At 66.7% G+C, this 20,262-nt stretch overlaps 8 protein-coding genes across 8 annotated transcripts in view; 4 read left to right on the top strand and 4 right to left on the bottom strand.

Moving 5' to 3' along the window:
* Positions 1 to 1,548, bottom strand: part of CHLNCDRAFT_142395 (expressed protein) — a gene marked incomplete at both ends in the record, with an annotated part of 5,036 nt that extends 3,488 nt beyond the window's left edge. Inside the window, 5 exons of the mRNA XM_005850126.1 lie at positions 165 to 362; positions 447 to 646; positions 759 to 1,061; positions 1,250 to 1,364; positions 1,514 to 1,548. Of these exons, the coding sequence (XP_005850188.1) occupies positions 165 to 362; positions 447 to 646; positions 759 to 1,061; positions 1,250 to 1,364; positions 1,514 to 1,548 (851 nt within the window). The remainder of the gene's footprint in view (positions 1 to 164; positions 363 to 446; positions 647 to 758; positions 1,062 to 1,249; positions 1,365 to 1,513) is intronic.
* A 318-nt stretch (positions 1,549 to 1,866) lies between these two features.
* Positions 1,867 to 4,067, top strand: CHLNCDRAFT_142394 (hypothetical protein; the record flags this gene model as incomplete). The annotated part of the gene is made up of 7 exons (XM_005850383.1): positions 1,867 to 1,969; positions 2,265 to 2,749; positions 2,935 to 3,075; positions 3,225 to 3,317; positions 3,473 to 3,664; positions 3,845 to 3,910; positions 3,981 to 4,067. The coding sequence occupies 7 exons, from the start codon at positions 1,867 to 1,869 to the stop codon at positions 4,065 to 4,067; spliced, it is 1,167 nt and encodes a 388-aa protein (XP_005850445.1).
* Positions 4,068 to 6,724: 2,657 nt separating this feature from the next.
* CHLNCDRAFT_142392 (expressed protein) lies at positions 6,725 to 9,169 on the bottom strand (the record flags this gene model as incomplete). Its single annotated transcript, XM_005850125.1, has 6 exons — positions 6,725 to 6,928; positions 7,062 to 7,144; positions 7,266 to 7,341; positions 7,468 to 7,524; positions 7,608 to 8,963; positions 9,083 to 9,169. 6 exons carry the CDS (start codon positions 9,167 to 9,169, stop codon positions 6,725 to 6,727), a joined length of 1,863 nt encoding a protein of 620 aa, XP_005850187.1.
* Positions 9,170 to 9,859: 690 nt separating this feature from the next.
* On the top strand, positions 9,860 to 13,569 carry CHLNCDRAFT_57139 (hypothetical protein). The gene is made up of 7 exons (XM_005850382.1): positions 9,860 to 10,027; positions 10,201 to 10,719; positions 10,990 to 11,074; positions 11,304 to 11,775; positions 11,954 to 12,234; positions 12,440 to 12,584; positions 12,788 to 13,569. The coding sequence occupies exons 2-7, from the start codon at positions 10,412 to 10,414 to the stop codon at positions 12,967 to 12,969; spliced, it is 1,473 nt and encodes a 490-aa protein (XP_005850444.1). The 5' UTR covers positions 9,860 to 10,027; positions 10,201 to 10,411; the 3' UTR covers positions 12,970 to 13,569.
* A 419-nt stretch (positions 13,570 to 13,988) lies between these two features.
* CHLNCDRAFT_142390 (hypothetical protein) lies at positions 13,989 to 15,069 on the top strand (the record flags this gene model as incomplete). Its single annotated transcript, XM_005850381.1, has 5 exons — positions 13,989 to 14,067; positions 14,159 to 14,244; positions 14,377 to 14,442; positions 14,663 to 14,818; positions 14,983 to 15,069. The coding sequence occupies 5 exons, from the start codon at positions 13,989 to 13,991 to the stop codon at positions 15,067 to 15,069; spliced, it is 474 nt and encodes a 157-aa protein (XP_005850443.1).
* Positions 15,070 to 15,787: 718 nt separating this feature from the next.
* Positions 15,788 to 17,159, top strand: CHLNCDRAFT_142389 (hypothetical protein; the record flags this gene model as incomplete). The annotated part of the gene is made up of 6 exons (XM_005850380.1): positions 15,788 to 15,815; positions 15,900 to 16,227; positions 16,318 to 16,494; positions 16,628 to 16,664; positions 16,813 to 16,946; positions 17,069 to 17,159. 6 exons carry the CDS (start codon positions 15,788 to 15,790, stop codon positions 17,157 to 17,159), a joined length of 795 nt encoding a protein of 264 aa, XP_005850442.1.
* Positions 17,160 to 17,668: 509 nt separating this feature from the next.
* CHLNCDRAFT_142388 (expressed protein) lies at positions 17,669 to 18,615 on the bottom strand (the record flags this gene model as incomplete). The annotated part of the gene is made up of 5 exons (XM_005850124.1): positions 17,669 to 17,722; positions 17,851 to 17,907; positions 18,104 to 18,175; positions 18,306 to 18,392; positions 18,559 to 18,615. 5 exons carry the CDS (start codon positions 18,613 to 18,615, stop codon positions 17,669 to 17,671), a joined length of 327 nt encoding a protein of 108 aa, XP_005850186.1.
* Positions 18,616 to 19,390: 775 nt separating this feature from the next.
* Positions 19,391 to 20,262, bottom strand: part of CHLNCDRAFT_142387 (hypothetical protein) — a gene marked incomplete at both ends in the record, with an annotated part of 4,392 nt that continues 3,520 nt past the window's right edge. Inside the window, 2 exons of the mRNA XM_005850123.1 lie at positions 19,391 to 19,852; positions 20,035 to 20,182. Of these exons, the coding sequence (XP_005850185.1) occupies positions 19,391 to 19,852; positions 20,035 to 20,182 (610 nt within the window). The remainder of the gene's footprint in view (positions 19,853 to 20,034; positions 20,183 to 20,262) is intronic.

Below are 20,262 nucleotides of genomic sequence, written 5' to 3'. Positions count from 1 at the left end.
CACGTGCGGCGGCATCCACCCGCGGCGCGGCGGCGAGTCGGGCCCATCCCAGCACCAGCAGCAGCAGCACCTCCAGAGGCCACGTCTCGTGCAGTCTCTCTCCCTCCGCCCGCGCCTCTGCAAGGCCTCCCCGCACACCCCCCCGCCCCCTCCCTCCCTCCCACCCTCCCTCCCTCCCACCCACCTGCAGGTCGTGGTAGCACAGCTTGTAGCAGGTGTGGTAGTCGCCGCCGTCGTCCAGGTAGTTCTTCAGCAGCGTCAGCTCCAGCCCGCGCGTGTTGAGCAGCACGGCGGCGGCCCACAGCTGGCGCTGCGGGCGGTACCGCATGCCCACCTTCTGCAGCGAGTCCACCAGCACAGACCTGCGGCCCGGGGCAGAGGCGCGCATCACTGTGTTTGCCGCGCGAGGAGTGGCGCGCGTGTGTGTGCGGCGGCAGAGCGAGCACTGTATGTATGCCTGAGAGGCGAGCACTGTATGTGTGAGCCTGCAAGTGTGTGCCTGCATGCCGCGCCCGTGCCTGGTCTCTGTGGTCAGCTCCGGCAGCCGCTCCCGCGTCAGCAGCTCCAGGGTAGCACGGGAGCAGACCTCCACCATGGCAGGGGCGTTGATGGTGCACAGGATGTAGTTCAGCTCGTCGGCCTCAGCCTGCGGCAGACGGCGGCGCCAGCGGCAGGCACAGGAGGGTGGAGTGGTGGACCGCAGAGCAGGCCGTGCTGCACCGCAGCTCGTGAGGAGGCTGCGTGCGGCTCGTCTGCACTGCGCCAGCTGCCCCAGCCCCGCCCGCGAGCCCGCCCCGCCGCCTTGCCTGCTGCAGCAGCGAGTGCAGCGATCGGCGCAGGCGGCGCATGGTGCCGCTCATGCGCGCCCACAGCTGGCGCGCGCCCAGCGTGGCGCCGCGCCCGTGCGAGATGGTGCCCACAATGTCCATCAGCCGCTCCGCCTTGCCCTGCGCCTCGGGTGTGCGCAGGCGGCTGCGCAGCCGCCGCGTGGCCTCCACGTCCATCAGCGTCAGGCCCTTGCTCTTCACCACCTCGTCCTCGATCATGGAGGCAGCCATAATCTGGAGGGGCAGGCCACAGGCACCAGGCGCGGGACCAGGCAGGCAGCCGCTCAGCTGCTGTCGGCATGGCCCAAGACCAGGGAGCAGTGTGCTGGCCGAGCAGGTCAACCGATCAATACAGCTGGGCGGCTTCCGCAAGCAACAGCGACAACGGCCCGGAGCCACTTGAGCGCCGCCTCGCTTCTCACCGCGCTGAGGAAGACCCACATCATGCCAATGCCCTCGATGCTTTGCAGCCACCGCACCAGGACCACGCCGATGGCGCATGCCAGCAGGTACCAGAACAGGCGGCGTGCGGTGCGGCTGCAGGGCGGCGGTGGCAGGGAGCGGCAGCAGGCGGGGTGGTGGGCGCCTCGGGCGGTGGCGGCGGCGGTGGCGGCGGCTTGCCGCCCAGCTGCGGCCCCACCGAGACTTGCCTGAAGTGCAGCAGCGTCTTCTCGCTGGCAATCCACAGCACGAAGCTGCCCACGAGCACAAGGGTGTACATCGCGCTGGGGGCAGCCGCTGCGGCCCGGCCCGGATCACCCCACTTGTGCTGAGGCCCCCCAGCCGCTTGTCAGTGGCGCCAGGTGATGCTGGCAGCCTAGGGGGCGCCCTGCAACCGTTCCGGCAATCCAGCCGCTTCCGCAATGCTCTCGACACCCATGCAGCGTGCGACAGTGCAGTGAGCGCGCAGGGAGACCCCCAGGAGCGGAAACGGCAGGTGAGGTGGCACTGATTCTGCACAAATTGTGGAGGGCTCTGCATCCGTCAGTAATTTGCATGCCCTTGGATCATTCATCTCAGTCATTCCCAAGTCTGCAGCATGGCCGGGGCGACAGGCGAGGAGGCCTTTATTACAGCAGAGGAAGGAGGCGAGCTGGAAGGGGGCCAGGTGGTGGCAGACCTGGAGGGGGAGGCCCCTGATGGTGAGCCACCGCTGCTGCCGTGCCTGCATGCGCGTGCGCGCAGCCCGCTGGCGCCTTTGAGGCTTCCAGACGCAGGACTCGACCCGGCATTTTGGTGTTCTGATCGCCCGCAGCAGCACTTGGGAGTGGAGGGGATGGGGCCGGTGCAGGAGCAGCTGGCGACGAGCGGGCAGCGGTGGCAGCGTTTGGCAGCAGCGGCGGCAGCAGCGTTGTTCAAGCTGCCTGGCTGTCCAGTTTGCACCAGGCCTTCCCTGCCCCTGCTGAAGTGCCTGGATTGCCTGTCCTGAGAGTGCAGAGGAGAACATGAGCGACGGCGAGGAGGAGGAGGACGAGGAGGAGGGAGACGGGTTGGATGCGGCAGACGAGGATGACAGCATACACACGTTCACCGGCCACACCAGCGGCGTCTACTCTGTGGCCTGGAGCCCGCGGCAGGCAGACCTGGTGGCCACGGGCGGCGCCGACGACCGCGCCTACATCTGGCGCGTGGGGCAGGAGGCGTTTGAGCAGACGGGGGGCGCGGTGCTGGAGCTGGGCGGGCACACCGACACCGTGGCCAGCATGGCCTTCAGCGCTGACGGCGCCAGCCTGGCCACCGGCGGCCTGGACGGGCGGGTGAAGGTGTGGGAGGTGGCCAGCGGGCGGTGCACGCAGACGCTGGAGGGGCCAGGAGACGCGGTGGAGTGGGTGCGGTGGCACCCCAAGGGCGGCGTGGTGCTGGTGGGGGCCGCAGACTTCACGGCCTGGATGTGGCTGGCGCAGACGGGGGCGTGCATGCAGGTGGGGCAAGCAGGCCTGCGAGGGTGGGGCCGTTGTTTCGGTAGCTGCGGGGACCACTGCGCTGCCGTGGCCGCCGAGTGATGGGCTGGGGAGCCGGGCTGCGGTGGGGCGAGCTGGGGTGCGGAGCCGCGCCCAGCCCCGCCCGCCGCTCGCCCTCACGTTGCTGTGTGGCGCGCCGGCCGCAGGTGTTTTCGGGGCACAGCGGCTCGGTGGTGTGCGGCAGCTTCACTCCCGACGGCAAGTGGGTGGTGACGGGCGGCGGCGAGGGCGACGCCTCGCTGAAGGTGTGGAGCCCCAAGACCGGAGAGTGCGCACTGACCGTGCAGGTGTGTGGGGCTGGGGCCCGGCCCCAGGAGCTGGCTGCGCGGTGGCTGAGCTGCTGGGGCGCATGCCTGGGCTGCCGCGGGTGGTGCGATGCACCCCCGCGTTCCCTGCTGCTCACCGGTGGCCTTGCCGCCCTGCACGTCGTGCGCAGGGCCACCCATACCATACCGCGGGCCTGACCTGCCTGGACATCCACCCCGACTCCACAGCAGCCATCAGCGGCTCAGAGGACGGCGTGCCAAAGGTGCGCCCTGCCGCCTCCCTCGCCCGCTGCCCGCCCGCCACCCTCAGCGACATGCACCTGCGCTAGCCCCTGCCCTGCATATCGCGCCCAACCTGTCCTCATCCGCTTGCCTCCTCCACACCCACACCCCACTGCAACCTCGCTCCCTCCGGCAGGTGGTCAACCTCAGCAACGGGCGGGTGGTGGCCTCGCTGGCGGGGCACGAGGAGGAGAGCAGCATCGAGGCGGTGGCCTTCTCCCACCACCTGCCGCACGTGGCCATGAGCGCGGGCATGGATGGGCGGCTCATGGTGTGGGACCTGGCGGCCGCGGTGCCCGGCCAGCGCGCCACCTGCCAGCACCCTGATGTGAGCAGCCACACAGGGTGCTCTGCCTGCCTGCCCCTCCCCATGGCAGCCTGCCATGCCTGCGTGTGTGATGCCCCGGGACGAGCATGGGCTGTCGCTGGAGCAGCTGTGCTTGCGTCTGGCTGGCTGCGTCACATCACCCCACCCGCCCGCCCGCCCGCCCTCCTCACCGCGCTGCAGGGCGTGACGCGGCTTGCGCAGCACCCCCCCCAGCCGCTGGTGTTCACGGGCTGCCTGGATGGCGCGGTGCGGTGCTGGGACACCCGGACAGGCAACTGTGTGCGGGAGTGGCGGGGGGCACACGGATGCCGTGCAGGATTTGGCGGCAAGCCCAGACGGCAACTGGTGGATAGCGGGCGGCGAGGACGACACCGCTCGCGTGTTTTCCCTGCTACAAGACTGAACCCGGCAAAGTCATCCTGTAGATCAACTGCCAAGTGTCGATTGGCCAGTGACCTGCCCCAGCAGCCACTGCCGTGGCAAGCGCTGCGGCGCCGGCGCGGTACAGCCTCGGGCATTCTTTCCCCGAAGCGCTCTCCCGGTCACTTCCGCCCATTCCTGACTCCGCGGAGCCCGTACCAAGCCCTTGATCAATGGCTACTCTTCCAGAACCAGAAGAGTTGCTGGGGGGCGTCCCCGACTCGGAAGAAGAGGCGGTGTGCCGCTATTGCTTGCAGACTGAAGACGTCGAACCAGGTCCGAGCGTTGATTGGAGGGTGTCGCTGTGGCTCCGCCATTTGCTGCCGACCATATGCTGTCTTGCGCCAGTTCTGCACGAGGGCAGGCTCCCAGGGCTTCTTGAAGTTGTTATGAGATACATACATAAGAGCTGAGCGGCTGAGGGAGGGCGGAGACAATTGAAGCCCTTAGGGCACACCGCCGCCATGACCCTCCTACTGCACGGCTTGTTTGCAGGTGGCCAACTCATCCAGCCCTGCGCCTGCGCTGCGGCCGTGCACCAGCGCTGCCTGGCACGCTGGGTGTTTCAGAGCTACCAGAGCGGCAGGGCCAACGCGCAGCAGTGCGAGGTCTGCCAGCAAGAGTGGACCGGGCTGCTGACTGGTGCGCCGACAACCCCAGAACCACCATGCTTGTTGCCCTCTAGCCCTGTAGGGCCATGCTTTCCCGTGTGTGGAGCACTGTGGCTGCTTGCTGCTTGATGTGCTCAGTGCCGTGGCGACCAGGCTCCACACCGCTCCCCTCCCCTCCCGGTGCAGTGCCCCTCGAGATGGTGACCGAGCAGTTGGCCAACCTGCGCGACTCTGGGCCAGCGGATGCGGCCCGCCGGGCGACCGAGGTGGAGCGCCTGTTTCGATTGCTGGAAGCGCAGCTTGCGCGTGTGACCGTGCAGCTGGGTTTGTTGGAGGGGGCAAAGCATGCTGCCGAGCAACGCAGCGCGGCGGCCAAGCGGGAGCAGGAGAAGGCGGAGGCGGACAGGGATCGGCACGCCGCCAGGGCCACCGTGCTGGCTCGCAGCAAGGCGGCTTTGGAGGCTGAGCTGGCGGAGCAGCGGCTTCAGGTGCAGGTTGTGCGCAGGTGGCGACGGTGGTGGGTCCAGCTGCTGGTGGTGGGCCTTCCCTGCACCGTGGTGGGCCTGTCGGCGGGGGCCGCAGCTGGCGTGGTGCTGGGCAGGGCTGCGGCGCGGCGGCGCGGGCAGCGACAGCAGCAGTTGGGGCAACACCGCTTGGCCGGCGGCGCCCTGGGCTGACAGCCCTGCCCTGGCTTTGTTTGGAGAGCTCATCATCCCATTTCCTACATGTAAGGGTGCTTTTTGAGGGCGCAGTCCATCCATGTTATTCAAGATGGCAAAGCAGGGCCGCACAGGGGATTGTGACATAGGTGGGAGCGGCGGGCCCTTGGGTGCAATACTGCAGCGTTGGCTGGCAAGCTTGCTCGCTCTACTTGCACCTCCTCTGGTGGTGCCCACGCATCGGAGGATGTGTACGGTCTCAGGTGGTGCCCGCATTGGAGGATGTGTGTGGGCCACGAGGGTGCATGAGGTGAAGGTGGACAACTGGGCGACCACATCTAGAGGTGTTGCGGACCACGTCGGACGCGGGGAAAGTCGGGGCTCGGACCCCGAATCGCGGACCGCCCCATCCGCCCTCTTTCACCATCAGGGAGAGCCCGCGGGCCCGCAGGGGCTCCGCCGGGGCCCCTGGGGCTCTCCCCAGCCCGCATGCCGGTCCCCATGCCGCTCCCCCGACGCCCCATGGCCAGCCTCCCGCCGCCCCACACGGCTCCCAGCATGCGCGGGAGGGCCTCACTGCGGCTGAACGAGCGGAGCTGAGGGCTCTGTGCAACTCGGCGCTGCAGCAGGCGCAGGCCGATGGCTCCTCGCCCGAGGGGCTGGAGCGCTGGATGGCGGCCTGGCGGCAGGAGATAGGTGGGAAAGTCATGCTCGCAGACGCGCAGCCAAGTGCCCGGACTGGCTGCCCGCCCTATGCCTCCCGCCGCCCCGCCCTCGCAGCCTGCTGCCGCTGCACAACCCTTTGCCCCTTTGTGAATGGTTGGTCTGCCCCTTCCTTCCCTTGCCAATGCTGCAGCAACCCCTGTGTTCAGCAGGGAGGCTGTGATGAGCCGTTTTATGCTCTGGGTGTATGCCAACTCTGCGCGCATGGTGACCGCGTCGCCTGGTGGGCACGCCGCTGCTGCCCCTCTATTTCTGCCTGCCCCTCTCCTGACTGCCTTGCTTGCCTGCCCCTCTCCTGACTGCCTTGCTTGCCTGCCTTAGCTTGCTTTGTTGAGCTAATTCTCTGCCTTTTCTCCTGATGCGCAGAGGAAAGGGATCTGTGGGGGCAACGACTTGCAGCGGTTGGGCAGGCTGCTGCAAGTGCAGCAGCCCAGGGCAGTATGAGCCAAGCCTGGCCTATCCTTCAGAGAGAGCTGCACCTGCAACACCTTCCTTTCTATCCAACCTCTTGATATCATCTCACACCAGACCCTCACCACCCTGCCCTCACCTCTCCTTTCTTGCTCCTCTGTCCATTGCCCGAATAACTGGGGGCACATTACAACAAGAATGTAACATGCAATCTCTAGCAACAGTCAAGAGCGTGCCTAGTCGCCGCCTACATCGTTGCCGTCATGCTCGCTCTCCCTGCCGCTGCTGTGCTGCTCCGCTGCTGCTGCAGCTGCAGCCCTCTTGGCCTTGCCACCTTGCTTCTGCAGCTGCTTCAACAGGGAGTTCAGGGTCTGCTTCTTCTGCTTGCCGCCATGCTTGATAGCTGCAGTTTGCCGCTCCTTCTCCAGTTGTCGAGCCATCTGCATGCTCAATGAAGGCAAAGCAGCCTTTACAATTCAGCTCCCCCGTTGTCCGTCGTGCTCAACCATTGCCATTCAATCTCATACCACTCCCACGCACCCTGCCAGCCCCCACCCAAACCTGCAAGCTCACCTCCATTCGGGATACCGCTTGCTTGGTTTGTTGCTGCAGGGTGGCCGCATGCTCCTCGATGTAGGTGATGAGCTTATTCACCTCTGCAAGTGACAAGCGAGTGCAACGAAAGAGCATGTGATGGCAACTCACAACAAAATGTGCCAGGTGTGATATTGCACCCAACCACACATGACCCAATTGTACGCCCCCTGATCACCCTACCATTGAAGCGTCGCTTGTCGATCCCTGAGCGCCACTCTGGCATCGCAGCTGGGTTGCAGGCCTGCTCCTGCTCCTCCTGAAGAACAAGAAGGGAAAGAAGATGAATGTGGCACCTGCATTTGCGATGCAACAGTTAGGCAAGGCAGCATTCAAGTACTGACAGCCGAGCAAAAGGCATACACGCACGGCAAGGCCTCCCCACCGTCTCCTGCCGACTCATCCCATTGTCAAGCAAGTCTTTGGTCCACCACTCGTAGATCTGCATGCAGCGCACAGTGCAATCACTGTAAACAGCAGGTTCGGGAGGCGATGTGTAGAATGCACACAGCGCCGCCGCCTTACCGCAGGCAGCCCCCCCAGTTGCTCAAAGTGAGCCAGTGTGGGGAGGTCTCGCCGCTGTGGCGGCAGCCGCCGCCGCGAGCCATTCCGAGCCTTCCTCTGTCCCTCCTTGCTGCCGTCTGCACCGCTGCCGCCGCCATTGTCCTCGCCAGAGCCGCCTTTGCTGCCCCTGCTGCCGCCAGCCCCGCCTATAGCTGCAGGTGCGCTGCCGACAAAGCTGCCAATGTAACTGCCATCAGATGCTCTAGGCAGCAGCAGCCCCTGAAGCATGGCATGCTGCGGGTGCGGGTGAAGGGCAGGTTGCTGCCGCCCCATGAACAGCTGTTGCGCTGCTGCTCCAGGGCCCATCCGGTGTACCAGGTGGGGCTGGTACTGGCTCATGGATGCCGAGTTAGCCAGCATGCCGAAGCCGTCGCCACCCAGCACGTGTTGGTATGGTGCTGCCATGTTGAGCGTCTGCTCCATGAGGAAGCTTGTCGGCAAGGCTGCCGCTGCGGGGCCCATGGGTGGTAGGAACTGCTGGTGCATAGGGACGGATTGCATCATCGATTGAGACAGAGGGTGAAGGTGTGTTGTGCTCCCCCCATGCTGCTGGTGCTGCTGGGCGGCTGTGCCCTGCTGCTGCAGCATGCCCTGCTGATGCTGGGCAGCAATGCCGTGCAGCTGCGGCATGCTCGGCAGAATGCCCTGCTGCTGCTGCTGGGCAGCTGTGCCGTGCGGCTGCGGCATGCTCGGCAGAATGCCCTGCTGCTGCTGGGCAGCTGTGCCCTGTTGCTGCATCATGCCCTGTTGATGCTGGGCAGCAATGCCGTGCGGCTGCGGCATGCTTGGCAGCATGCCCTGCTGCTGCTGGGCAGCTGTGCCCTGCTGCTGCATCATGCCCTGTTGATGCTGGGCAGCAATGCCGTGCGGCTGCGGCATGCTTGGCAGCATGCCCTGCTGCTGCTGCTGCTGCTGCTGCTGCTGCTGCTGGGCAGCTGTGCCGTGCGGCTGCGGCATGCTCGGCAGCATGCCCTGTTGCTGCTCCTGCTGGGCAGCTGTGCCCTGCTGCTGTGGCATGCTAGGTTGCTGCTGCTGGTGGTGGAACTGCTGGTGCTGCTGCTGGGCTGGTGCAGCCACCTCCTCCACGAGGGCTGCATCCATGTTCAGCTCGCACGGCTGCAATGGGTCACCAGCTCGGCTGATTGTCCGCTTGCCGCCGCCGGGGCTCAAGACAGCAAGCACAGCTGCCGCCTGAACCTCTTCCAACTCCTCTGCTGGTGGGCTGGGCTCCTCATCTGCCGCATTTGCTGCCTCGGCGGTGGCCTTCAGCTGCTCTAGGGCTGTTTGCTGGTGCTGGTGCAGCAGTTCCATGTCCACCTGTTCAAAGCACAGAAAACCATGGTGGCTTAGCCAGATGGGGGGCAAGCAACGCCAGAGGGCAGATGGATTTTAGCATGGCTCAATTGAGAGGACACGCCGAAAAGCCTTGCTCTCACATTGTCCTTCTGAAAAGCCGCGGCAAAGTTGTCATGCCCGGACATGAACCGCGCCAATGGCGCAGTGTCTGTCATCACGGCCAGCATCGTCGTCAAGGCATCCCGGGGGGTCATGGGCCGCCGTCCAGCCCAGAACTGCGTCCCAGAACTCGGCTGCTGCTGCTGCAGGCTGGGCGGCGGCGGGCGGCGGCGAGGGCGGCCTCCCGCCTGACTGCTGCGGCGGGCTGTAGGGGATCTGCGTTGCCCACAAAGCTGGATCCGGGACGTAGGTAGGGCAGCTGCTGCCATCCCCCTGAGGGCCATTGTCTGCCATGGCGCAGCGCGCCGAGTTCGCTACTCGGCCGCTGGAGAGTCTGGGAGACGATGCTGCAAGAGGAAAAGCGGCAGGCGGGCCGGGGAAAGGACAGGGGGCGGAGTGTGGGATGGCCCTGATGGGCGTGCGGCCGCAGGGCTGGACGGCCGCTCAGGGTGTGGGTTCCTAAGGCCTTTGTGATCTCAGGTGGAGTGGAAATGCGGCGGGCGGGGGCCGCAGCGCGCTGTCAGGGCGGAGTTGGCCTGCCACATTTCCTGGCGCATTTTTGAAGGTTGCGGACCGAATGCCAGGGTCCGCACGGTCCGCACCCACCGCCTACACCGGTCCGCAAACTCATGAAATGCCTTACCGGTCCGCGGGTGCGGACCGTGCGGACCGAATGCCAGGGTCCGCACGGTCCGCACCCACCGCCTACACCGGTCCGCAAACTCATGAAATGCCTTACATTTTATAATCCCATTGCGCTCTCTGCTGGGAAGCCTCTCAGGAAGGACGTGACTTCAACCAGCGGACAGCAGCGCAGGAAGAGCCAACCCCGCCCCGCCACCCAGCCACTCAATGCCCTCTGAGCGATGCTAATTCACCGCAGCGGAGGTCGCGGAGTTCCACCTAGCCTGGGCGGCCGGCCGCAGGTGCGCAGGCCGCCACGCGCCTCACCTCCCACGATTGCCCGCCAAGAGACCGCTGGCCACCCTCTCCCGCCCTCTTGTCGCATGGAGGAGCCTCGGGAGGGCAGGGAACCGGTATATGGGGCGCGTTTGTGGCTGAGCACCTTGGAATATGTCGCCGCCCGCCGCCGCTGCAGGACGCCGTGCGCAAGTCTGGCGGCGGTCGCGCTTGATACACGCCCCCCTAGCCCGCTCCATTAGCAGGCGTGTATCATACTAGCAAAGCGCTACTGCCCCGCACTGGTCATTTTATATCCCGCTTCTTCCCGTTTTCCCCACAACCCCCCCTTTCATTCGCGCGGCGCACCCCTCTGTGTACCACGCCGCCCCTCTTACTCCTGTTGCACCATGGCGCTGACCATCACCCACTGCGCAACCGTCCTCTCCCTCAGCCAGCTGGCTGGGGAGGCCGACGTCGACGGCGGCAGCCCGGCCGCCACCTCCACCCCCGCCTCCAGCCCCAGCCCGGCCAGCCCCGCCAAGGGCGCGGCCACCACCCCAGAGAAGGCGGTGCGCGACCTGGCAGACGGCGACTCGCTGCTGCCCCTCTACTCCTTCCCCTCGCACGACGGCTTCGAGGTCAAGCGCGTGCGCTCCTTTGGATCGTTTGGGGACCTGCAGGCGGCGGCAGTGCCCGATGTGGACGACCCCGCCAGGTGCGTGGGCGGGTGTGCGGCTGGGTGGGGTGGGGTGGAGGCCAGGCAAGGCCATGGCAATGAGCACAGGAGGGGCTGCCCCGGCGCCTGCTTCTGCTGCTGCCGCCGCAGGGCAGCATGCACGTTGCGACAGCGTGCTTGCTTCTCTGCGCTCCCTGCCAGCCAGCCGGCCAGGCCAGCCCTGGCGCGCTGGCGCTTGCGCCGCGTCCGCAGCCAGCCCAAGGCCGCGCCCCAGCCTCCGCCGCCCCTGCCCTGCCGCCTCTGCTGCAGCGGCGCGGCCCGCGGCTACGCCTCCTCTGATGACGACGAGGCCGTGTCGCTGGATGGCTCCTCCGACTCGGGCGCCAGCGCACAGGTGGGTGGGCTTTCTGGTGCAGGTGGTATAGGTGGGTGGGTGGGCGGGTGGGCGCAGGTGCTGGGGGCCAAGCCACGCTGGCCGTCTGGCAGACTGGCTGCCAGGCTGCTGGCGTAGTTCAGGCGTGGGCGGCAGCCCGCCAGCTGCCGGCGGCTGTGGCTACGGCCGCGCTCGCGGCGCACGCTCCGACGCGCGCCGCGTCCTTGCGCCCCCCCCCTTCCCGCCGCAGGTGGTCCCCCAGCGCAGCGTGCTGGACGCGCTGCTGCTGGGCGAGTGGGAGGACCGCGCGGAGGCGGGCCTCTTCCGCTACGACGTCACCGCCTGCCCCACCAAGCTGGTGCCCGGCTCCTACGGCTTCATCGCCCAGTGCAACGAGGGGCGGCTGTCCAAGAAGCGCCCCACCGAGTTCCGCGTGGACCTGGTGGCCCAGCCCTACGACGCCGCCAAGTTCAACTTCACAAAGGCGCTGCAGCAGGAGGTGCTGTTCATGTTTGAGCCCGCGGGCGGGCGCGGCGGGCGCCGCGCCAAGCCCGCCTTCCGCCCCGCCGCCCAGCCCCGCGCCTCGCCCAACCTCGTCTACATCAACGTCTCTCCCATCGAGTACGGGCACGTGCTGCTGGTGCCGCGCGCGCTGGACGCGCTGTGCCAGCTGGTCACACCAGACACGCTGCTGCTGGCGCTGCAGTTTGCGCGCGAGGCGGGTGAGCGGTTGTGGGGCGGGCCGGGCCGCGGGGGTGGTGGTGGCGTGATGTGGGGGCCAGGCAGCGGCCGCCCGCCCCTGCTTTGTGGCTGGCTTTGTCCCAGGCCGCCAGGCCGGCTCCGCAGGCGTCCCGCGCCGGCCGCCCACCCTGCTGCCCGCCCGCCGCCCGCCGCCCGCAGACAACCCCTACTTCCGCCTCGCCTTCAACTCTCTGGGCGCCTACGGCACCATCAACCACCTCCACTTCCAGGCCTACTACCTGGCTGCGCCCTACGCCATGGAGCGGGCGCCCACCGTGCCGCTAGAGCTGGAGGGGCTGGGCGCGGGCGCGGGCGCGGGCTCGCCGCCGCCGCAGGGCGGCAAGGGGCGCCGCCGCGCCGCCACCGGCGTGCGCGTCGACCAGCTGCGCGAGTACCCGGTGCGCAGCCTGGTGTTTGAGGCGGGAGACTCGCTGCGCGAGGTGAGGCGGGCAGGGGGGGCGAGCGGTGGCCGGGCTGGCCGCGCTCCGCAGGAGGGCGAGCGGCGGCCGAGGCGCGCAGGTTCGGTCGACGGCCAGGCTGTGTGTGTGCAGCTCGACTGCCCTTGGCTGGAGGCCGGCGGCCACGCCATCCCGCCGCCGCCTGCTCACCCCTGCTGCTGCCCTCTGCCCTCCCGCCCTGCGCCAGGTGGCGGAGCTGGTGGGCACCGCCTGCCAGCGGCTGACCGCCGCCAACGTTCCGCACAACCTGTTCATCGCCGACTGCGGCGCCCGCATCTTCCTCTTCCCCAACTGCTTTGCCGAGAAGAAGGCGCGGGGGCAGATCCCGGAGGGTGCGCCGCCGCGCCTGCGCCCGCGCGCCCGCCCGCCCGCCTGCTGCTGCTTCCACCGCCTGGTGCTGTGCCAAATGCGCCTGGCCGCCCCCTGCCCCCCTGCCCCATGCCCCCATGCCCCTATGCGCCCCATGCCCCACCCTGGCCGCCCTCTGCCGTCCTGACCGGTACCCCTACCGCCGCCGCCCGCCTGCTGCCGGCAGATGTGCTGGAGACGCAGGTGGACCCTGCCGCCTGGGAGATTGCGGGGCACATCGTGCTCAAGCGCCAGCAGGACTACGAGGCTGTGAGCCAGGAGAGCGCGTGGCGCCTGCTGGAGTTTGCCTCGTGCAGCGAGGAGCGGTTTGCTGAGGTGGCGCGGCTGGCGCTGGAGGGCCTCATCTGAGGGGCCTGTGGCACGGCTGGCTGGGAGCGCACACGCATCGCCCCCTAGGAGCGCACCCTGGCTGGCTGGCGCATGACACGTGCCGGCGGAGGCGGCGGCCACCTCTGGCTGGGCGGGCAGGCATGCAGCTGCTCCGGCGAGCGCTGCCTGCCCCGCCTGCTGCCACCCGGCCCGCAAGGCCTTGGGCCTGCCAAGCTCTCTTGCTGCTGGCGGAGGAAGCGCAGCTGGCTTGGCGGGCAGCAGCACGGCGGATGTCACGCCAGCCCGGGCTGATTGATGCTAGTTGTGCCTGGGATGGTCCGGCGCCCATGCGCCGGCACCTCGGTCGGCGGCGCTCTGGCCCACAATGAACATATCCGCCCTGCTGCACACGCACACAATGCTATTCAGAATCCCTCTGCTTTTGTTCCCAGAATTTCTCCCACCCCTTTCTGACAACACGCACACCCCAACCCGTTTTTTGCGCCGCAATGCATGTGCACCGTGCCGCCAGGTTTGTGGTGAATCGCCCTCGCCACTGCCGCTGTTTTGCTTTATGCCATCCTGTTGGCCGCGCATTGCGCCCATATTTATGTGTGGTGCGTAATCTCCACTCCCACATGGCAGTGCAGCAGATGGTCGGTGGGAGGCAGGTGGGCATATGGGGGCGGCGACAGGAATGCAAAGGGCCTGGCTTTCTGGGTGCTCCGCATGTGGCGGGTGCATGTCTTATCGATTGACAGGCTTTGCTGGCGGGAAAGGCGGGGCTCCAGCTCGAGGGGGTCCAGCAGCACGTGGTTTCACGGGTGCAGGCTGCAGGCGCATCGTGCTGAAGAAATGCATGGCCCGGAAGCTCGATTGGCAGCGGAACGCCCCTGCAAGCGACCAGCGAGGCTTGCTAGCGCGCCCATGCGCCCGCATGACCCAGGTGGCTGGAGCAGGTGAACACCACAGGGCGGGAGTGGAGGCTGCTGTGGGCTACACAACATCTTTCAGCCAACCCGTAGCAGCAGCCTGGGCCGGCCATGCAGGCGGCAACGATGAGGTTCACGCCGTTCTCCGGCCTGGCGGCCCAGAAGAGCCTCGCCGCGCCATCCATGCAGCCGGCAGCACGCAGCGGTGGGTTTAGGGCCATACTGTGTGGGCAATGCGTGCACCCACACCATTTGTGGGCTGCCGACATGGCCCACCCCTCCAGCCCCTGCCGCAGGCCTGGTGCATAAGTTCTGCGTAGAGGCTCGGGTGTTGACCCGCCGCGAGTCGGTGGACAAGCGGCACAAGCGCATTCGCAGCAAGGTGGGGGTACGCCGCGGCGGCGCCTAGGAACGGGCGGCACTTGCACCAGTCATGCAGAATATGGGCCCAGTTCAAGCAGTAAAGGGAGGTGGCTGTGTCCAACGGCGGTGCTCCGTCTGCGTGTGTGTGCAGGTGGAGGGCACCACCGAGCGGCCGCGGCTGGCAGTGTTCCGGTCGAACAACCACATCTATGCGCAGGTGCGAGCAGCGCATGGCTGGCTGCTGCATGGCTGGGCATCATGCACAGCAAGGAAGTCATGTGAAGCAGCGCCAGGGCGGCAGCTCCCCCGCATCGCACGCCTAGCGCCCACGCCGCTTCCCAGGGACGGGCAGCAGCCCTCTTGCACGGCCAGCAGCATTGCTGGCAGCTGGCGCCCGGCTGTTACACCCGGCTGGCTGGAGGCTGTCGCTGCTGCAGGTGATTGACGACAGCGCGGGCAACACGCTGGCGGCCACCTCCACGCTCAACCCCGAGATCCGGCAGCAGCTCAACGGCGCGGGCGCCAACGTGGAGGCCGCCAAGCTGGTGGGGGCCAAGATCGCGGAGCTGTGCAAGCAGAAGAACATCGAAAAGGTGGGGCGGGGGCGGGCGCGGGCGCGTGCAGGCGGGAGGCTTCTAGGCCGGGCTGCCAGCAGACGGCCTGCTGGCAGCCCTGCCCTGGTACGAGCGCACCACCTCTCCGCCACGCCTGAGGTGTGCTGCGCCAACTGGCAGCTTTGTGTGTGTCTGGCGTGCAGGTCTGCTTTGACCGCGGCGGCTTCCGGTACCACGGCCGCGTGGAGGCGCTGGCGGATGCGGCACGCGAGGCGGGGCTCAGCTTCTGAGCCCAGCTCCGCAGCGGCCCTCACCAGCCCCGCACCCAGCAGCAGCAGCAGCATATCACAGCACCCACCACCTAGCAGCAGCCGTGGGGGCGGCAGCGGCATGACTGTGGGGCAGCAGCCACGTGTTCATTTTTTTCCCTCACTATTCCTTTTTGCGTGGCGCCAAACCCGAATGCCAGCTGCCGCCCCGTCCTTCACCTGCGCAGTGCGCGCAGCCAGCCCCGCCACCCGCCCCAATACCACTCTGTAGCTTATCACCCTGCAACACTTCGCACTTGGAGCACCAGTGCAGTTGGTGGGGGCATTGCAGCAAGTGCAGCGCCAGGTCGTCACGTTATGTCCCTCACCGCCTCTGCTGCGGCGCTGGGCAGAACGGGCAACCATCGGTCCATGTTGGCAGCTTCATGTAGCAGCAGCTAAAACCTTCTCCCTGAGAGACAGTTTATGCTGTTGTTCTCTACTGGGCAGGCAGGAAGCCTTGCATGAGCAGGCGCCAGCGCCCCCGCTGCTGTGCAAGGCGTGTCCCGGGTGCAGGTACAGTTCCTGCAATAGGGACCCTGCGCACGCATGTCCGCGATCCAGTGTCCGCCCTCTACCTGTGGGAGTTGCCAGGCAGGGAGCAAGCCCTCCGCGTCCCGACAGCTCCACAGAGCCAACACACCAACAACGAGGCTGACCGTCACAACAGAGAACAGGTCGCAGCAGGCTGCTTACGGCAATGGCGCCTGCAGACATTCTGACTGTTGGTGAGACAAGAGCCCCGAACTCGCAAACAATCTTAGATTCTCCTGTCCCTCGCTCCTGTCCCGATCAACTTCTTGCTGCTGCAGGTCCCGGCGAGGCCAAGCTGCCTGCGCCCCGCTCGCTGCTGAGTTGTGGCGCTGGCGCTGGGCCTCCCGCCGTTGTCGCGCCCAGCGATGCCCCGCTGCTGGACCTGTTTGCCACCATCAACCGGGCCTTTGAGGAAGAGCGCGCCCGAGGCTACACCATCAACGCGCACCAGCCGCCCGAGTCGACGGCACGGCTGGATGCTGCGGTGCGGGCAGCGGTGGGCGCGTATGTTGCGGCGGGGCACAGCGACTGGCGGCAGCTGGCCCGGTTCAACCCGGAGCACTATGTCAGGCACCTGGTACAAGACAATGCCAACTTTGAGATGATGTGAGCTGAGCCGGCTGTGCCAGGGAGGCTGAGCCATCCAACTCGATGTTTCAGTGCCGCCAACCCCCGCCCCTGTGCTATGCCGCGCAGTCTGATTTGTTGGGGCAGGGGCCAGCAGTCGCGCGTCCACAACCATGCCAACTCCCACTGCTGGCTCAACGTGCTGAGCGGTGAGGTGGAAGAGCTGCGCTACTCCACCGGGACCACCCCCGTGCATGTGGAGCCCGCTGTGGCTCCCCGCCTGCCCGGCGTCATCTCTGCCACCACGTGAGCGCCAGGGGAGGGATGCCTGCTGTGCTGGTGCGGAGGACGCTTGGGCAGGGGCAAGGCCAGCAAGCAGCATTTCGCAGCTGACCCCAACTGGCTTACCGCGGCTCGCTGCCTGCCCTCTGCCCTGCAGCCCATGCCCGCTGCTGGTGCCCACCGGCGTGAGCAGGGTGGGCGTTGGCGGCACGGCATACGTAAGTCATCAATCAGCGTCCTATCGGTTGCTCCTTGGTGCCAAAGTTGCTGTTTAGCCCGCTGGGTGAGCGGGGATGCATCCAGCAAGGCTGAGCAAAACTTGCACCACATCCCTTCCTGCAGATCAATGACAGCATGGGGCTGCATGCAGTGCGGTGCCCTGACGATGCCTGCTGTGAGGGCGAGGGCAGCATCAGCTTGCACATCTACGCGCCGCCCATTCGGCGGGTGCGGCTGTACGAGCCCGAGGATGACAGGTGGGGGTGGGCAGGAGACGGGTGGCGACCCCTGTGTTGCCAGTTGGCTGTGCTGTCGCAGCCTGCTAGCCGATGCAGGGATTTAAAGCATCCTGCCTTGCCTGCCTCCCCCACCCGCCCAGGGTGGTCACACGCGCCCCCGGCTTCAACACCATCCGTGGCCTGGACGAGGAGCACTGGCAGCACGCCTCCCACATGTCATCCTCGCTGTGACCCGACACAGCCTGGGCGCCTCACGTGACAGGGGCGCGTAACGGCCGACAAACAAGAATGAATGATGTGCCAGCGGCAACCCCTTGATGTTGGTTTTGAACCGAAACCGTGAGATCAATTCGAGTTCCCCTCTGCCCAGGCAGGCTAGTTGCTTTTGTTGAGGTGCACATCACTGTTCCACTTGCCGCGGTTTGTATTCGAGCCTTCGGCCCACACTTCCCACACGCACTGCCGTTGCACATAGTAATTTTCAGACAGATGCAGTACCTGTATAACCCCCACCCAGCCGCTTGCTTTGATGGCAAGCACATGTTTTATTTGAGCAATCATCACACAATCCTGCTGTCCCCCTTGCTCTTACCCTGTCCTACCCCTCCCATCCATCACCGGGACACTCCCGCCAGTTGTATGGCCTTATTTGCAGTGCGGGCAATTACTTTGGCAGCAATGAGCAGGAATCAATTGTTGCATCGAGTCATAACACACGACTCGTCCTCCTGGTGCAGCACTCAGGGCAGCATGGAGCCGCCTGTGCACAAGCCCATGGCCAGCGAAGCCTCCTCCTGCGCGCACCAATCAGCAGAGGCAAAACCAATCGATTTACATGGAATTGACAAAAATGCCGTTGTCAAACCCCATGGTGTTGTGTACCTCGCAGTGACTGAATGCGCAGCCCTGCACCGCCACCCACCTCTGCCTTCTCCTTCTCCTTGGTCAGCAGCACCCGCAGCTTCTTCTCTATCTCCAGCTGCAGCAGAGCTAGAGGGCCAGAAGCGTGAGGCAGGGCCAGCAGACAGCCAGCGCCCGAGGGCGCAAACCAAGAACCTGTGGCAGGAAAAGCTGACAGGGCAGGCCCCAACAGAACCACAAGTCCCCAAAACGGCTACTCGCCGGATGCTCATGTGCGGCCCCCACTGCTCCCCCATTGCTGCACCCCACCTCACCTCCTCCCGCAGCACCATCACGGTCTGGTCTTTCTCAAGCAGCTCCTTCTCCTTCTCTAGCAGCACCAGCTCCTGAGGGCGGGCAGGCAGGGAGGAGGCGACGGATGGGGAGCCTATGGAGGTGAGGCACGGCATGGCAACACTGTACAGAACAAAAGGCGGCGCCGAGAAGTGAGAAAAAGCAATGTAGGGCACGCCCCACCTTCTCTGCCAGCTCTGCGCGGATCTCCTCCAGCTCCCTGATCCGCCCCTTCTTCCGCTTGCGCGCCTTCCGCCGCTCCTCCTCCTCCTGCGGCAGTGAGCCCAGGCAGGATTGGCTGATGCGCAGCAGGGGCTGCACGCGAGCTCTGATGATTCCAGATCTTGCAGTGATGCCAGCGGCACGGTGCCAGCACTCCAGGGCAGCAGATGGGACGCAGAAGAGATGCAATCCCGCAGCCCTCTCGCCAGCGCACCTCTAAGAGCTTGGCTGCCGCCTGCTGCTCCAGCTGCTCCGGCGTCAGCGGCACCATGCTCTTCTCTGGTACCTGACTGGGTGCTGCCTCTGGTGCAGCGGGCACGCTGCCAAGCTCTTGTGCCAGAGGCGAGCTGTCTTCAGCGACCGCCCATCGAACAGGCGCCGCCGCCACCAGCCCTGCACCACGAGCCACCGCGCAGCAGAAGCGGGCTCAGTGCCATCCAATTCCGCATCCTGGATGTTACGCACGTATTCAGAAGCGAGGAGACGCTCACCGATAGCTATCGAAGCCCCAAGAATGCAGCGCCGGCTGGGCACCGGCCCCAGCTGAGCTCGTGGGGTGGCACATTGGCTGCTGGTCCTACTGATGCTGTTAGAGGCGGTGCACAGGAGTGCCGCAGGCACGCCCAAAGCCAGCCGCGCCATGGGCAGGCTGCGCCCCTGCTGTCTCTGCTGCCCTGGTGAGGGCAATCACACGCAAATGAGGCTCGATGTTCGATCCAGCACGAAATGGCCGGAGCGAGCCTACTCATGCTGCGCTGTGCTGAGCAACCCCGCCTCTGCCGCCGCACTAAAAGCCGGTGGCGGCACTGCCATTTGCCAGGTTGAGCAGCCCAGGGCTACTGTGAGAGATTACTGTGATTGAGAGCAACAAACAAACGGGTGAATCTGGAGCGGAACCATGTAAAACAACTGTGGAGAGAGCGACAAGAGAGCAAGCAGGGCAGCAGGAAGGCAAAGGCGGCGCGGGCCCCAGCGGGGCAGGCAGCTGCTTGCTGCAGGCCTAACAGCACAGCGGGGCGCGGCGCTGCCGCCGTGCTGGAGCCGGTCTATGCCAGCGCGCCCAGGCCTTGCTGCTGCAGGAAGTCGGCGGCGGGCGGCATGTCGCCATCAAACTCCGGGTCAAAGGCCAGCAGCTGCTGCAGGTCGAGCTTGCCCTCTTGGCACAGCGCCGCCACCCGCTCGTCGCCGCCCGCCTCCTGCGCCGCCTTGAGCGCCGCCGCCAGGAAGGCGCGGCGCGGCTCTGCGCTCTCACACGGCGCCACCGCGCCCGCCACCCAGTCCAGGCCTAGCAAGCCGCCCGCGGCGGCGGCGCCCAGCAGGCGGCCCAGCAGGCGCGGCGCGGCGGGGATGTCCAGCGCAAAGTCCTCCAGCCCCTCCATCAGCCCCGCGGTGCCCTCCTTGAGGTCGTCCGCTCCAAGCACGCCCCGCGCCGCCAGCGTCGCCAGCAGATCCACCAGGCTGGTCTGCTCCCGCTCCGTCATCGCATCGAATGCCTTCTCCAGCCCAATCTGCGCGGGGAGGAGGGGGCCGCGGCAAGACGAGCTGAGCGACACCGCGACACCGCCACCCGCGCAGCCAGGCCCAGAGGCAGGCGCCATCACCCACCATGCCAAGCCCCCACGCCCAATCGCACGACCGTGCCACCCCCACCAGGCCAACACCCGGCCCCACAGCCCCGCACCACACCCACCTGCACCAGCTTGGGCATGAAGCCGGGGGCCTCCAGCTCTTGCGCGGTGCCCACCGCCTCCTCCAGGTCTGGGCTGCACAGGTAGTCGCTGAACAGGCTCTTGCCCAGGCTCTCACGCTCCTCGGGAGACAGGTCGGTGCGTGGCGCCCTGGACAGGCGGGCGGGCAGGCAGGCAGGCAGGGGATGAGGCGGGGAGGCGGGGGGCAAGGCACGGGAGCGGCGGCACGG

The sequence above is a fragment of the Chlorella variabilis genome (assembly GCF_000147415.1).
Source record: "Chlorella variabilis unplaced genomic scaffold CHLNCscaffold_4, whole genome shotgun sequence".
Taxonomy (NCBI): domain Eukaryota; kingdom Viridiplantae; phylum Chlorophyta; class Trebouxiophyceae; order Chlorellales; family Chlorellaceae; genus Chlorella; species Chlorella variabilis.
This window is presented reverse-complemented; position numbering and strand designations above follow the sequence as displayed.